At 47.1% G+C, this 17,130-nt stretch overlaps 1 protein-coding gene across 2 annotated transcripts; it reads right to left on the bottom strand.

Annotated features, from left to right (window-relative positions):
* Nucleotides 1-10,062: 10,062 nt before the first annotated feature.
* LOC131192712 (zinc finger protein 737-like) lies at nt 10,063-16,919 on the bottom strand. Of its 2 annotated transcripts, none has more exons than XM_058172132.1 (6): nt 16,818-16,919; nt 15,928-16,529; nt 15,559-15,673; nt 15,375-15,442; nt 13,964-14,093; nt 10,063-11,618 (listed from the first exon to the last, which is right to left on the bottom strand). In XM_058172132.1, the coding sequence occupies exons 2-6, from the start codon at nt 16,339-16,341 to the stop codon at nt 10,228-10,230; spliced, it is 2,118 nt and encodes a 705-aa protein (XP_058028115.1). In that variant the 5' UTR covers nt 16,342-16,529; nt 16,818-16,919; the 3' UTR covers nt 10,063-10,227. The 2 variants fall into 2 exon arrangements, with proteins under 2 accessions (XP_058028115.1, XP_058028116.1); XM_058172133.1 differs by having other exon boundaries at nt 10,063-11,594.
* Nucleotides 16,920-17,130: the final 211 nt, after the last annotated feature.

Below are 17,130 nucleotides of genomic sequence, written 5' to 3'. Positions count from 1 at the left end.
ATATTTTCTGCAATCTAGATTAAAGCGGTTGACATTAAGTTTAAATCTATTGGTTGCTCTAGTATTATTGCAATTAAAGCTGAAGTAGTCTTTAACAGGAAGGACATTACAATAGATGATTCTGTGAGTTAAGCTTAGGTCTTGTCAAAGGCAACGGAGTTCCAAGTTTTCTAAGCCTAGGATTTTGAATCTGGTGGGATAAGGTATTCTATTGTTTTCAGAGGAATGGAGAACTCTTCTTGTAAAATATTTCTGGACACGTTCAATTGTATTGATGTCAGAGATGTGGTGAGGGTTCCAAACTGGCGAGCTGTATTCTAGAATTGGTCTAGCAAATGTTTTATATGCTCTGGTTAGTAGTGTGGTGTTTTTGGAAAAGAAGCTACGCAAAATTAGGTTTACAACTCTTAGAGCTTTTTTTGCTATGTAGTTGCAGTGGGCTTTGGCACTTAGATCATTTGACATGAAAACTCCAAGGTCTTTGACGGGATGGGGGTCGTCTGTAAGGTAATGTCCATCTAGTATGTATTTAGTTTTTGGGTTCTTTTTTCCTATATGTAAGACTGAGCATTTGCTGGTTGAAATTTGGAGCTGCCAATTTTTAGACCAAGCGGATAGATGATCAAGGTCGTTTTGAATGATAGAAGTATTGTCTGTGGTGTTAAATAGTTTGACATCATCAGCAAAGAGAACACAATTACTTGAGATGTGGTCACAGAGATCATTAATGTATAATATAAAGAGTGTTGGTCCAAGGACGCTGCCTTGAGGAACGCCCTCTTGACAGGAACAGGATTTGATAAAGCATTGCCAATTTTGACCACTTGTTGTCTGTTAGACAGAAAAGCAGATATCCATTTGTGGAGGGGTCCTGAGATGCCATAGGATGTTAGTTTTAGGAGAAGTTTTAGATGTTAGTTTTAGGAGAAGAACCTCTTCAGTTGCTCCTTCCAGTCGGGGGTTTCTATTTTATCCCCTGATAGTGTCGGAAGAAAAATCAGCTCCAGTTCCAAGAAGGGAATAAAATGGAGGCTGCTTAAGAAAGGAGGTTTATTGACGGGCAGAAGCAACAACGGTCTGAGACAGAATTCAAGAGAGCTGGAAGGGACCTTGGAGGCCATCTAGTCCAGCCCCCTGCTCAGGCAGGAGAATCTCTAGCATTTCAAACAAGTGGCTGCTGAGTCTCTTCTTAAATCCCTCCAGTGATGGAGCATCCACAACCTCTGGTGGCAGGCAGTTCCACCGGTTAATTCTCCTCCCTGTCAGGAAGTTTCTCCCGAGTTCCAGCTTGCTTGTCTCCTGGATGAGTTTCCACCCATTTGCCTTCTGGGGCTGTGGGGGATCCTTTGGGCCCCTTTCCCTTCTCTGGGGCAGCCGAGAGAGAAGCGAGCCGGATGAGCGGAGGGGTTTCTGGGCCATTTCTGCGGCATCCGGTGATCCAGAGGCTCCTTTTGTGGCTCTTTTGGCCTCTGAGGCAGCGGCTGCCTTGGATCCCGACCCCGCCAGAGAAACGCCCCGATTTCCCTCCCGCGATCTCCGGCCCTTCTTTCCCCTCCGGCCGGCCTTTCTCTCGGGGAGTCCCGGGTCTCCGCCTCCTGCAACCGCCGCGGCCATTCGGGCTTCCCAGGCAAAAATAAGACTTTCTTCTTCCCTTCGAGCCGAGCCAGGAGCCGCTTTCCCCGCGGCTGTTACGCGGCAGCCTCCGGGGGGGAAAAGAGATGGCGGCTTTTCCCCCCTTTTTACTTCCAGCGGCTTTTGCGTTTCTTTTCTCGGCTTCTCGGTTTCTTTGGGGGTGCAGAGAAGGGGGGGCTTTTGGGGGGGCTTCTGTGTTTTCTTCCTCCAAGGGTCTAAAATAAAATAAGAGGTTAACGGAGCTGGAAGGGACCTTGGAGAGCATCTAGTCCAACCCCTGTCGAAATTCTCCGCGGAAAGGAGCGGGAAGCGGAGGAGAAACGGCCAAACTTGATTCTGGGACCTGATGATTCTGGGGGGGATTCTGGGGGATTCTGATGAAAAAGAAAGAAAGAAAGAAAGAAAGAAAAAGGGAAGAAAAAAAAGAATTAATTCGAGGAGCCAGTTAGTCCAGACGTTCCGAGCAAGGGAGACGCGGGTTTCAAGGAGGGGAATCGCCTTTTTCTGCCCCGAAGCGAAGCGGCGCCTCTCCCTGGTCTGGCTGAGGGTTTTCTGGGGCTTCCCTTTGGATTGGGGTGTGTGACCCCCAATTTGTGCTCGCTGGCTGGGGCTGCCCCTCCCTCCTTGTTATCCAGCGCAGTAGCTCTTCCTACGGCAGCATCTTGGCCTTTCACCAACACACGTGTGTCTGTGTGTATCCAATGGGAATTCTCCCTGCTCGAGCGTCATCGGTCTCCAGGCAGAGTCCTTTGTGACTTCACCCGAAGGAGGAGGGAGAGTTGGGGCAGAGCTGAACAAAACTGAAAGTGTTGGAGAATCCCTTAACTGTGTGTGGGGGGGGGGCGCAGCTCAAGAGAGGGTTCATGGCAGCCCTGGAGGGGACGATGGACTTCCTTTGGCCCCCCCGCGCCGACCCGGCCTGGAGTTGGGCTGCGGTGGATGGCAGGAGGGGAGGCGCAACCCCCCAGCCAGGGGAAGACTTGGGGGTCTCTGAGCGGGCTGGCTTGGGGCGCCTTCACTCACACGCTCCCCTCTCTTGCCCTCGACCCCTTTCCCAAAGTCTCTCTGGGGGGGGGTCTCAGCGATCCATGCCGAGAGGGGGGAGGGGGAGGATCTGGGACCCCAGAGCTGCCAGAGAGAATCCTTGGGATCCTCAGACTATGGAAAAAAGAGATTCCCCCCTGAGGGATCTGGGAGAAAGAGCCTTTCCTGGATTCGGCCTCTCTCAGCCGCAGCCCTTTGGCCTCCCAGCCCCTCCACGACTGTGGGGCTGCCCCCCCACGGGGATCCTAACAGGCAGTGGGGCTGCGCTTCCCCTCCCATCACTCCCTCCCATCCTTCCCCCAGAATAGCCTCAGCCGCTGCTCCTGGCTGATTGGCCCCCCCATCTCCTCCTTAGGCAGCCCCCCCCCACGGGAGCCCCTTTCAGGAAAGGACCAGGCGCCCCTTTGACGCTCCCTGGGGCAATTTGGGAACCTAAAAGAACATCTAGCCCACCCCTCCATGCACAGAGAGGAAAGTGCTGGCTGAGAATCGTGAAGAGGAAAGAAAGTGGGGGGGTCCCTTATGGAGCTGCCATGAAACTCCCTTCAGCTGCAGCCCCTCCATACCCGAAATGATCCCCCCTCCCACTTTCTCCGCCTCTCTCTCTGCGCCGAACAATCCTTCAGAGAGACGTCACAAAGGACTCTGCCCGGAGACCGATGACGCTTAAAAGTAAAGAGAATTCCCATTGGTGCTTCCGATCGTCCAGGCCCCTCCCAACTCAAAAAGGCTCCTTCCCCCCCCAATGCAGAACCGCCGATTCCTGCGCTGGATGAGAAACGAGGAGAAGCGCTCCTCACCCAGCTGGAACCTCTTCACGGGGGGAAGGACGGGGAACGTTTCTCCTTCTCCACTTTCTGCTCTTTTCCTCGGAGAAGTTCTACAACTTTGCCACAATTTCAAGGTAAAGTGGAATCGTGAGGAGCTTTCCCTTAGGAATTTGCCTATTTTGGTTGTGGAACAAAAAGTGTCCCTAAACACAAAAGGTTCCTTTTCATTATTTTTTTTATTAAGACTTTCATGGCATAAAATAGAAAATAAAGGTAGTAAGGAAATGGGAAGAAAGGGAAAGAATGGGAAGGAGTGGGGGGGAAAGTGGAAAAAAGGAAAATTAAGTGGTTTTTAAATGCACTAAAATACAAAGTGAAATTACAGTTTCAGCATTTTTCTGCTAGTGAGCATTCTTAGGAAATTTAGTACATTTCTATAACAAAAATTGAACCTAATCAGCAAACCGCAAAGTTAGATTTCCTTTTTTCCCCCCTGCGTCAAGCACAAAGTCCAGAAGTGGTTTCCAGGCTAGGTCTATTCTTTTTTATTTGATGAAGACAGGTAATTTTGCATCTCTGCAACTCTTCTTAGTACCAACCTGCCTTCCCTTGAGAATCTGTATACCGCACGAGTCCAAAAGAGGGCTGTGAAAATATTTACAGACCCCTCGCATCCTGGACATAAACTGTTTCACCTCCTTCAAAACAACACTATAGAGCAGGGGTCTCCAACCTTGGCAGCTTTAAGCCTGGCGGACTTCAACTCCCAAAATTCTCGGAGTTGAAGTCCCTCTGGCTTAATGTTGCCAAGGTTGGAGACCCCTGCTATGGAGCACTAACACCAGAACAATTAAACACAAGAAGAGTTTTTTCCCCGAACGCCATCACTCTGCTAAACAAATCATTCCCTCAACACTCTAAAACTATTTACTAAGTCTGCACTACTATTAATCTTCTCATTGTTCCCATCACCCATCTCCTTCCAATTATGACTGTATGATTTGTTGCTGGTATCCTTGCGATTTACATTGACTGTTTCCTAATATGATTTGATTGCTTATTTATACCCTATGACTATCATTAAGTGTTGTACCTTATGATTCTTGACGAATGTATCTTTTCTTTTATGTACACTGAGAGCATATGCCCAAGACAAATTCCTTGTGTGTCCAAACACACTTGGCCAATAAAGAATTCTATTCTATTCTATTCTATTCCACTCCTTCCACCCATCCTTCTTCCATCATGGGAAATGGAGGGATATTTCCATTTTTGCTTATAAAGAATTTTGGTTGTAGTAGTCAGCATGTACAATAACAGAGTTCAAGTTCCTTGTCCTTAAAACAGGGGTGTAAAACTCAAGGCCTACAGGGACAGCCTGGAAAGAGCAAGGGACCTGCAGATCTGGCAGCCAACACTGGGCAGGGGGGGGGGCAATACCATTTCGGCTGGCAGGGTGCTGCAGGAGGCCTTCCATGAAAGGCCAAGTAGGAATCTGCCAATACAACTATGGAGGGGTGTTTCCCAGAGCAGTTCTGTGATTGGTTAGAGAGGTGAGTCCCAGGGAGTGGGATGTCCATGTTTATGTGGTGCTAATCCCTTCTTATCTATTGGCTGTTGGAGGAGAGGTGTGTCTTTTTCTTCCCTTCCTAGGTTTCCTATTGTCTTCTTTGAATGGTGTGTAAATGTGATTTATCCCTCTGTGTCTATTGAAAAAACAGAGATTACCTCAAAATTGTAGTTCTCCTCTGCAGGCTGGCGGAGGAGGGAGGGGGTGAGACAGGACAGACACATCTTGCAGTCCCCTGCCAGCCAAAATGGGATGCAGCGGGCCTGCATGCACACACACACACCTTTTCGGCCCAGACAGCCTCCTGCAGCAGTTTGCCAGCCAAAACAGGCTGCCAGAAGCACCGTGGGCTAGTCCTTTGCTATTTCCAGGCCTGCCCCATTGGCCAGATTTAACCACCCCGCGGGCTGCATCCGGCCCACGGGACTCGAGTTTAGATAAGGGGTCACCAACCTTTCGGTCCTCAGGAACCACTAAATTCAAAATTTTAAATCCCGCGGACCACTAATACGAATTTTTTAAAAAGATAAATAGCATTTAGTGCAATATAAAGGATGCAAATATTTTTTCCACAGACCACTGGTTAGTGACCACTGGTCCAGGACATGTGACCACATCTGTGTGTCTGATTGCCCATTGAGGCTCTCTGCCTGCATGTAGAACAAAGCCCGTTATTACGAATTGCCAAGGAGAGAAACATAATTTCTGAACAGGGGGACAAATCCACCGTTCTTTTACACTTCTGTTGTTGTTAGTTGCAAAGTCGTGTCCGACCCATCGCAACCCCACGGACAACGTTTCTCCAGGCTAGGAAATGGGATAGATTATGAATATTTGGATGAATCTCACCTTGACTTTAAGTCTTTGATTTGAGGATGCCTATAATAAACTTGATCTGTATGAAAACCTGTTTGCTAGAGTTAACTGGCCTTCTCAGGCTAATTGCATAGTCTGGAGTGGAACGGTCCTGATTGGGTCTTTTTCTCCTTTCAGCAACTCCCATCCAACCTCCTGCAGGTGAGTTTCTCCTCTTACTCCCTCATCTCATCCTCTCCTCCCTCACATTGGGGGTGGCACTCTGGACCTGGTTTTTGTCTCTGGTCAGTGGTCGAGAGATCTGGACTTAAAGGAAATAGTCACTGAACCTTTGTCATGGTCAGATCACTCTCTCCTTCGTCTGGACTTTCTGACCGCCATTCACCACCGCAGGGAGACGGAGCCGACACGGTGGTTCCGTCCCAGGCGCCTGATGGACCCGGAGGGGTTCCGGACGGAGCTTGGGCCATTTCCTGAGGGTCTGGCTCATGGCTCGGCTGAGGAACTTGTTGCGGCCTGGGAACGGGCCGGCTCCTTGGTTCTCCGAGGAGCTGAGGATGAGCGCGGAGAAGGCGCCTAGAGAGTTCCTGGAGGTCCAGCCGTTCAGAAGCTGATCGGACACTAGTGAAGTCCTATACTAGGGCTTACCTAGTGGCATTGAGAGCGGGCGTAGCTCGCCTCCTCCCTCATTGCATCGGCAGATAACCGCCCAGCCGCCCTGTTTGGGTGACCCGCTCCCTCCTACACCAGGGGCGGGATGACCTTGCAGGGACGTGCTGAGAGTTTAACGGTTATCTATACGATAAAATCGTTCAGCTTCGGGATGGTTTGGACCAAGATTGCAGTGATACGGGTGAGACAGCTTCGGGTGGTCTTGGTGACATTTTATGGGATGAGTTTGACCCTGTCGCTCCCGAGGACATGGACAGGTTGTTGGGGAGGCTGAATGCCACCACATGTTTACTGGACCCGTGCCCCTCCTGGTTGGTGCTGGCCACGCAGGAGGTGACACGAGGCTGGCTCAGGCGATTACAGGCGCTTCCTTGGTGGAGGTGTCTTTCCGGCCGCCTTGAAAGAGGCGGTGGTGAGGCCCTCCTCAAGGGACCCGGCTGTTTTAGGTAATTATCGTCCGGTCTCAACCTTCGCTTGGCGAAGGTTGTAGAAATATGGTGGCATATCAGTTTCCTTGCACCTGGATGAAACTGTCTATCTAGACCCGTTCCAGTCCGGTTTCCGGCCCGGTTACAGCACGGAGGCGGCTTTGGTCGCGTTGGTGGATGATCTCTGGAGGGCCAGGGATGGGGTTGTTCCTCTGCCCTGGTCCTATTAGACCTCTCAGCGGCTTTCGATACCATCGACCATGGTATCCTGCTGCGCGGTTGGAGGATTGGGAGTGGGAGGCACCGTTTATCGGTGGTTCTCCTCCTATCTCTCCGACCGATCGCCGGTGTTGACAGGGGCAGAGGTCGGCCCGGCGCCTCACTTGTGGGGTGCCGCAGGGATCGATCCTCTCGCCTTCTGTTCAACATCTATATGAAGCCGCTGGGTGAGATCATCAGTGGGTTCGGTGTGAGGTACCAGCTGTCGCTGATGACACTCAGTACTTTTCACACGGACCACCCCAACGAAGCCATCAGTGCTGTCCCGGTGTCTGGAGGCCGTCGGGTCTGGATGGGGAGAAACAGGCTCAAGCTCAATCCCTCCAAGACAGAGTGGCTGTGGATGCGGCATCCCGGTACAGTCAGCTAAATCCGCGGCTGACCATCGGTGGCGAGTCATTGGCCCCGATGGAAGGGTGCGCAACAGGCGTCCTCCTGGATGAGCGGCTGTCTCTAGAAGATCATTTGTGGCCGTCTCCAGGAGCGTTCTATCAGGTTCGCCTGGTGCGCCAGTTGCGCCTTTCTGGACGGGAGGCCCTATGCACGGTCACTTCACTCACGCCTCGTGACGTCTCGCCTGGATTACTGCGCTCTACATGGGGCTTCCTTGAAGGGCATCCGGAGGCTACAGTTAGTCAGAATGCGGCTGCTGGGTGATAGATGGAGCCCTCGTGGCTCCCCGCAAAACCCATCCTGCGCAGGCTGCACTGGCTACCTGTGGCCTTCGGGTGCGCTTCAAGGTTTTAACCACCTTTAAAGCGCTCCATGGCATAGGGCGGGTTATCTACGGGACCGCCTACTGCGACAGATACCTCTCACCGACCCGTGCGCTCTCACAGAGGGACTCCTCAGGGTGCCGTCAGCTAGGCAGTGTCGTCTGGCGGCCCCCAGGGAAGGGCCTTCTCTGTGGGGCTCCGCCTCTGGAATGAACTCCCCAGGACTCCGTCAACTTCGGATCTTGAACCTTCCGTCATGAGCTCAAGACACATTTATTCATCTGTGCAGGACTGGCTTAGATTTTAAATTGAGAGGGGTTTTAAATTGATTTTAATATTTATATTTCTGTTTTTTAATAATTGGGCATTATAATAAGTTTTTTAATGATTATTTTAATTTGTATATTGATGTTTTTATATGCCTGTAAACCGCCCTGAGTCCTTTGGGAGATAGGGCGGTATATAAGTTTGAATAATAAATAAATAAATAAATAAATAAGTTATTGGTGATTTTTTAGCCTTTCACTGTTTCTTTTAAAAAACAAAAAATGTGTGTGGGGGGACCCTCCCTTGCTTAAGAGACAGCAAATTTTTGAAAATGTTTGCAGCTTTTTCTAGTAGAAGCCAGAAATTTTATATTGCAATGAAAAACACACACAAACACTAAAATCTTGCCCAGAATTTTTCCGAGTTTTAGGAAATTGCAGAAGGGAAGGGAAGGTGGGGGCTATTCTTTTCCATTCCTTTTATGGGCTCTGGTTCCCCCTTTTTTCTTTGTGACATTTCACACAATTTCTGGGCAAATGACACCAGGCTCCCCCCTTTGCTGCCACCCACATCCTAGGCCCATCTTCTTTCTTCATATGAAACATCTGCAGGGAGGGGGAGGGAGATCCCCTCTCTTGATTAACCCCCTAATTAAGAGAATTAAACCCTGGAAGATGAATTGCCGGTTCTTCCCAGCTTTTTCCTCCCTGAAAGGGGGATGGATTCTCCTGTCTATCCCTGCCTATCAACCAGCCCCCTGCAGTGTGGGCGTGCCTGGTGGTGGGGATGAAAGGGAAGAAGAGGAAGAGACTATTCCTGTGTTTTTCGTGCAGACCTTCTAAAATACCTTATTTAATATATCATATAATAATATAACAACAGAATTGGAAGGGACCTTGGAGGCCTTCTAGTCCAACCCCCTGCCCAGGCAGGAAACCCTACACCATCTCAGATGGTTATCCAATATTTTCTTAAAAATTTCCGGTGTTGGAGCATTCACAACTTCTGCAGGCAAGTCGTTCCACTTATTGTTCTGTCAGGAAATTTCTCCTTAGTTCTAAGTTGCTTCTTTCCTTGATCAGTTTCCACCCATTGCTTCTTGTTCTACCCTCAGGTGCTTTGGAGAACAGCCCGACTCCCTCTTCTTTGTGGCAACCCCTGAGATATTGGGACACTGCTATCATGTCTCCCCTAGTCAAACTGAAAGTTTCGCTTTATATTCTAGTTTTCTTCCCCATCTTTTTTCTCCTCAGCCCTCGTGACAGAATTCTGCTCTCAGATGCAAAAAGATGTTTTTTTTCTCCACTAGCTGATGAATTTCTGGCTTTTTTGCAACCTTTGAAAATGGAGGTTGAAGGTGGCAGGTAGGAAGGAGGGGGAGAATGGCAGCCTGGATCTTCTCCTGCTGAGACCCTCCCCTAGCTTCCTTTCAGGGTCTCCTTTTCATTTGGAGGCAGAGGAAAGGGGTGGAGACTGGCACAATTCTTAGATAGATTAATGGGGGGGGATGGCGGTACTGAGTGAGCCTCCCCCAAGAGGGTCCTTAAAAGGCCTGTTCCAGCTCCAAGTACTTTGCTAACAATTTCTCACTTTTGAGATTGTTTTTAATAACTCTTAATTTAAAAAAGGGCTCTAATCTGGTTGCCACCAAGACAAAGAACATTTCAGGTGTGGGTTGTTGTTTTTCATAATAAGCCCATTTGCATCTCGGAACACTAAAGATCTTTGTGGAATAGCTAAAAAAGAGGCAGTGGCTATACAAAGTGAAAATTGTGACTATTCGTTTGAGCAAAAATGCAAATTCTGGATGAGAAAAAATATTTTAGCAAGAAAATGGATGAAGCATTTTGAAGTAAGTGGAAATTGAAAAATTTCAAATTGGCATTTTATTGAAAACACCTTCAACTCGTATAGATTACTTTTAGTAGTTAATTCGTCCTCCTGAAGTTGCTAAAATGAGGACCCAGATTGCTGGGGACTTTGCAAACTGCTCAGAGATAAAGTGGTAAAGCATTGTGGAATTGTATATAAATCTAAGTAGAATTGCTATTGCTATATAGTTTCTCCTGAGCGTGGATCCTTTTATGAGAAGTAAGAGGACCATTCTGAGCAAAGCTCTTTCCACATTCCATGCATTTATACGGCTTCTCTCCTGAGTGGATCCTCTTATGGGAAATAAGATTTCCTCCTTGAGCAAAGGTCTTTCCACATTCCATGCATTTAAATGGCTTCTCTCCTGAGTGGATATTTTTGTGTCTTTTAAGTCCACTGCTCTGAGTAAACGTCTTTCCACACTCCATGCATTTAAATGGTTTCTCCCCTGTGTGGTTTCTTTTATGTTTAGTAAGTGTACTGCTATGAGAAAAGGTTTTTCCACACTCCATGCATTTATACAGCTTCTCTCCTGAGTGGATATTTTTGTGTCTTCTAAGTCCACTGCTCTGAGTAAACATCTTTCCACACTCCATGCATTTATACGGCTTCTCTCGTGTGTGGTTTCTTTTATGGTTAGTAAGTAAACTGCTATGAGCAAAGGTCATTCCACACTCCATGCATTTATACGGCTTCTCTCCTGTGTGGGTCATCTTATGGGAAATAAGAACATCTCTTCGAGCAAAGGTCTTTCCACACTCCATGCATTTATAAGGCTTCTCTCCTGTGTGGTTTCTTTTATGGTTAGTAAGTGTACTGCTATGAGCAAAGCTCTTTCCACACTCCGTGCATTTAAATGGTTTCTCCCCTGTGTGGGTCATCTTATGGGAAATAAGACTATCTCTTCGAGCAAAGGTCTTTCCACACTCAATGCATTTATATGGCTTTTCTCCTGTGTGGATCATCTTATGGGAAATAAGATGACCTCTTTGAGCAAAGGTTTTTCCACACTCCATGCATTTATACGGCTTCTCCCCTGTGTGGATCATCTTATGGGAAATAAGATTTCCTCTTTGAGCAAAGGTCTTTCCACACTCCATGCATTTATACGGCTTCTCCCCTGTGTGAATCCTTTTATGGATAGTAAGTTTCCCGCTTATTCTAAAACATTTTCCACATTCCAAACATTTATAAAGTTTCTCTTTTGTGTCAATCGTGTTTTCAGATGTAAGGAAGTTATTTCCAAGAGAAAGAATGAATGTCCCATTGTAATTTTGTCCGTTGTGTCTTCTTATAGTATCTTCTCCTTTGTTTTGGGTTAAATAGTGTTCATTTACTTGTATGTTAGCTTTGATTAGCTTCACACTTTTCTCAACATATTTTTCCCTTACTTTCTCTTGTTCAGCAAGAAAGTCTTCCATCGGAGCATCGGTTGACTGGTTTCTCTCATGGCTTCCTAATTCCATTCGAATTCCAAACTTCTCTGTTCCATCTTTAGCATAGATCACTTGGAGCAGTTCATAGAAATCTTGATTCTCCTGCCCATTATTACCTTCAAAGCAAAAGGGAAATAAAAATGATCACAAGGTTAGAGAAAAAGATCAAACTGTAGAAAGTCAAATGAATTTACTTTCGAGTTTCTCTGAAATTCCATTAGGTTGTATGTTTCCATGCTTACAGTGGTGTGATATAGACATGATGATTTGTATATTCATAACTCATGAAAGTTTTGAAAATATCTAGAAAACATTTCTTTCTTTACAATTATCTATGGTATAAATATGCAAATCTCACTTGGTCAGTTTTGAGTTAAGGAATAGAATGGAATAACAAGAGTTGAAAGAGACCTTGGAGGTCTTCTAGTCCAACCCCCTTCAAATCTTCTGGAGGCAAGTTGTTCTACTGATTAACTGCTCTGTCAGGAAATTTCTCCTTAGTTCCAAGTTGCTTCTCTCCTTGATTAGTTCCAACACATTGCCTTCAGGTGCTTTGGAGAAAAGCCTGACTCCCTCTCCTTTGTGGCAGTATTGGAACACTGCCATCATGTCACCCCAGTCCTTCTTTTCATTAAACTAGACATACCCAGTTCCTGCCACCGTTTTTAGCCTCCAGTCCCCTAATCATCTTTGTTACTCTTGTCAACATCTTTTTTACATCGTGGCGAGCAAAACTGGATGCAGTATTCCACGTGTGGCCTTCCCAAGGCATTATAAAGTGATATTAACCCTTCATGTGATCTTCATTCTATCCTTCTGTTTATGCAGCCCAGAACTCTGTTGGCTTTTTTGGGAGCTGCTGCACACGGCTGGCTCATATCTAAATGGTTCAACTACTATTGAGCAGGGTACCACGTATACTGTATTTGTAAATTTTGTTTTTCTTGCCTAAATGTATTTATTACATTTATTAGGGTGGGTTAATACCAGCAGAGAACTGTGAGAAATGAAACAATTTGGAAACAATCTCCTTCTTTCCTGGTGTATCTTTGAGCAGCTGCTCCACAGTGTCCGTCTGGCAGGCGGGACCCCCGCTCGGCCCGTTCCTTGATCCCAGCGATGAGACTTTGGAGCGAAATCCCTTCCTGAAGCCTCCCATTGGCTTGTAAAGGCTCTTTGCACTGAGACTGGAAAGGTTGGGAAGCTTCAAGAATGGCTATTTCCCTGCCCCAAAGTCTCCTCAGCTTGCAAGGGCTCTTTGGCCGGATCAGGTTCAGGCGTCAGTTCGCAGAGAAAAGAGGCCTAAAGTACTTTAGTGCGAGATCACATGAGACCAGTAGTGCAAGATCTCAGGCTACTAATCTTGTGTGATCTCACACTGCAGTACTTTAGGCTGATGTTTGTTTAAGAACTGAGGACTGCATGAGATCCAGGGCAAAAGTCTTTAAAAATGAACAGGCCTTCCCTCTCTTTGCAAAGCACTTTGCCCTGGATCTCGTGCAGGCCTTGGTTAGCAGAGAACAGAGGCCTAAAGCACTGTAGTGCGAGATCATGTGAGATCAATAGTGCTAGATTTCCCACTACTGATCTTGCGTATCTCTCACTACATTAGGCCTCTTTTTTCTGCAAATGCAGAATGCACCGAAATAGGCAAAGGAACTGACAGCTCGCCACATTTTCCCACGGTACCGTATTTTTGGACCATAAGACGCATGTAGGTTTAGAGAAGGAAAGCAAGAAAAAAAATAGTTTTTGGCCTCTGCACATTCTGTTTTTGCCCTCCCTGATGCCGGAGAAGGCAAAAATGGGACACATGGTGGGTTTTGGAAGCCAAAAACAGGCCCATATTCGCTCTATAAGATGCATAGACATTTCCACCCACTTTTTTGCACCGAATGTTGCACCGCCTCTGCTGTCATTTGTAAGTGAACAACGGCCGTGGTGCGGCAACACACATAATTTCAAGACTGGGTCTCAAGGACTAGGGGGAGGGCTGGTCGTAACTTGAAACGGTCGCTAGGTGAACTGTCATAACTCGGAGATTACCTATACCCTAGGATTGTCTGAGTCACACTGCATGAGGCCTTTGTTCTTGAATTGGATTGGGAGAATGCTCTTCCACGGGCTGAGTGTGAAAGTTCTGTTCTCACACAATTTTGGAGATTTCAGAGAACAAATGACAACACATTCCTCTCACATGACCTCCAGAGGACACATAAAAGCAACCTCGTCCTTTTCAGCCCCCACAGATAAATTCAAATAGAAATGGAAAAACAGAGATAAGAAATGGCAGAGAAACCATCTAAGCAAAGAGACATTGACTCCTTCCTTCCTTGGAGTACAAGGCCAGATCCTTTCCTTCTCCCACCCAGGAGACAGTATCTGATTAGTGTTTTTTTAATAAAAAATTAACTATAACTGTCGTCTTGAACTCTCTGATTGGGGACTAGAGAACTCTTACCCAGAGAGACCACGTTCCTATGGTTTTCCAGCATGACTTCCGAATGCAGCGCTTTCTGGTCAGGATCCAGAAGAGACCATTCCTCCTCAGAGAAAGACACAGCCACCTCCTCGAAGGACACAGGACTCTCCTGAACATGGAAAAAAGAACAGAACAGAATTCGCAAGATCTGTTCATCTTCATCAATGATTTAGACAAGAGGATAGAAGAGGAATTCATCAAATTGGCAGACAAGACCAAATTGGCAGGAATACCAACACTCCAGAATATAAGCTCCAGGTATACAAGGATCGACAGATTGGGCCCCATCTAACAAAACGAAATCAACAGTGAGAAATGTAAGGTTCTACATTTAGGAAAGAAAAACCAAATGCACAGGCATAGAATAGGTCAGTGATGGCTAACCTTTTTCTCTTTGTGTTCCAAAAACTTAAACATATAAAGAAAGGTTGCTGGCATTGGGTATGTTTAGTTTCATGAAAAGAGCATCCAAGAAACAATGGATGGAAACTATACAAGGAGAGAACCGACCTTCAAGTAAAGAGAAATTTTCTGACAGTGAGAACAATTAATCAGTGGAATGACTTGCCTCCAGAAATTGTGGATGCTCCAACACTGGAGGTGTTTAAAAAGAAATTGGACAGCCATTTATATGAAATGTTATAGTGCTTCCTGTCTAAGCAAGGGGTTGGACTAGAAGACCTCCAAGATCCCTACCAACTCTGTTATTCTGTTCCATTGTTCCCAAATTCCCAATATGCACCAAGTTAAATGGCTGTGCATCACACAAGTCCTAATTTTAGGTGAGAAAATGGGCAAATCTGAAAATTGCTGTCACTGAAGAAATATCTGGGGAAGTTTGATCAAGTTCCTTAATTCTACAAAACCTTCAGTGCCTTTCAGTAAAGTAATCCCACTTCTGGATTAACTGACCTATCACTCTGTCTATCATTGATTGATCTAGTAGTCTGAGACATTGGCTGAAAGGAATAAAACAAAGAAGAGAAAATTACAAGTTATAAATGAGGGGTTATAAAAATGGTAATGTAGCAATGTGAGTATTTATTTTTCATTAGCCTTGCACATTTCCGAGTCAAAGAATTACCCCCCAAAAAAGAGTCTGTAGCAGTTACTGTCACTATGATACATTTATTCCTATTTCTTGAAGGACTTTTAAAAAATTCCTTCTTGTAAACTCAAAGATGGAGGATACCTAGCAGAACAAAATAACCAGAGGAAGGTATGCCGGCTGACAGCAACTTGAAGCTGCTATTCTGCTCTCCATGTTGTGGAAGAACACAAAAATAACCCAGTCCAAACAAGGGGGGGAAATAGAAGGAGAGAGCACTCTGCACACCCGCTTCACTTCCTGAAGGGAGAATAGAAATCTAATAAAATTTCCCTTTCTTACTTGATTTGGAGGGTCAATCGCTGTTTGATCTCCATCATAAAAACCAGAAAGCTTCATTCTTTGTTTCTCTGTAAGGAATAAATAATTTCAGAATGCATTTTTAACAAAATAGGAGGAGGTATTCTATAGAAGAGGAGAGAGAGCGAAGGAAAGACAGATGGATAATCGGAGGATTTTCCATTACCTCCTGAGGTGTCCTGACTTGGATCTTCCCAAGGGATCCTCCTGAAAAATAGCTCCTGGGGAGGATTTGATGGGTTCTTCTTTCCCTCAGGATCCCTGATCTCCACAGTGCAGCACTTCAAATAGGAGGAAGGAATAAAGAAGCAGAATTAATGTACATCACATGAAATAAAATGGATTCTTATAATCAGAAAAACAACCTCAAAGCCCCCAATATCCATTCATGAGGTTGAGTGAGAAAACAGTGGAACAATGTCCTACAAGAATTGGAGAACTGCCATGTTTTATGAATGTCAGAGAAGTTTGCAAAGGAGGGGTGAAGTATTCAAACACATTCTTTATTCCTTCTGAGCTCCTTAAAGTCTCTCACCTGTAACTGGACCTGCTCCTTCTGCTCCTCCGCCTGGCTCAGGAGGAAGCCTTCTGCCAGGGCCACCACCTGAGAGCTGGTCTCTGCTCCACACTCCCGCACCCAGCCCTCCATCTCTGAGGGCAGAAGAGCCAGGAGCTGCTCCAGAACCACCAGGTCCAGCATCTGGGCTTTGGTGTGCTTTTCTGGTCTCAGCCATCGCCTGCAAAAGTCATGGAGTCGGCTGCAAAGTCCTCGGGGACCCTCAGCCTCCCGGTATTGGATGAAGGTCCAGGGCTGAACTTCTGAAGGGAGGATGGTTTCCTCCTCCAGGATCTTCTGCCTGGTTCTTGTCCAGAGCTTCTCTCCCTTCCCAGGCTGAGCAGCTGAAAGGCCTTTTCCGGCTCCCTCCTTTCCCAAAGGTTGTGTCTCCATCCTTTTTCTCTCCTGCAGAGCAACTCCAAATGGCTCCAAGGACTCTGGTAGGTCTCCAGATGCCTTTTCCTTCACAGGACCATTTCTAGGGCCGCAGGACTGATCCCTGCAAGTGATTCCGCTCTTTTTTCTCCCCCAAGAGAAAAGTTTGCCTTGGAAAGATCACAAATGGCTTCCAGTTTCTGTATCTGAGATGGGAAGAAAAACAGAAAGAATTAGAAAGTGGGATTCAGCCACTGAACAACCTTCATCCCAGCGCAGGGCCAAGGTCCCCTGAGCAGGGCCGGGAAGGAGGCAGCTAGAGAGGCCACCCCGCTTCTCTCCCTCTCGGAGACAGGATGGGGCCCTCGGGGAGCCTGGTGCGAATCGTGCCTCCTCCTCTCCCGCCTTCTCTCCTCTCCTGCTGGGCCTCCGCAAGTCCGACCCACCCCTCCCCCACTAGGCTTCCCGGGATCCCCGGTTCCCCCTGCTCTCACCCAGGGTACGTCTGGATGTCGTCCCCCGCCCCGCTACTCTCCCGCAACCTCCCCACCTCCTCTGGGGTCCCAGGGATTAAGGAGAGCGAGTGCGGAGTCCTAGAGAGGCAAGCGTTTGTGATGTCACTTCCTTCTCAGCCTCTTCTGGAGAGTCGGATGTGACGTTCGCCCTCCAGTGGGCCAATGGGGAAGCGCCTGTGGTTCCCTTCCCTTGGCAGAGGCCGCCCCCTGGTGGACTTGGGGCAAAGTGCCAGGATGGTAGAAAGGGCGGGAAAGAGGAGCGCGTGGGAGGGGGAAGGGAGAGGGCGGGGAT

The sequence above is a fragment of the Ahaetulla prasina genome, chromosome 2, assembly GCF_028640845.1.
Source record: "Ahaetulla prasina isolate Xishuangbanna chromosome 2, ASM2864084v1, whole genome shotgun sequence".
Lineage (NCBI taxonomy): Eukaryota > Metazoa > Chordata > Lepidosauria > Squamata > Colubridae > Ahaetulla > Ahaetulla prasina.
Note: the sequence above shows the minus strand (reverse complement) of the source record. Positions and strands in the feature narration are given on the sequence as shown.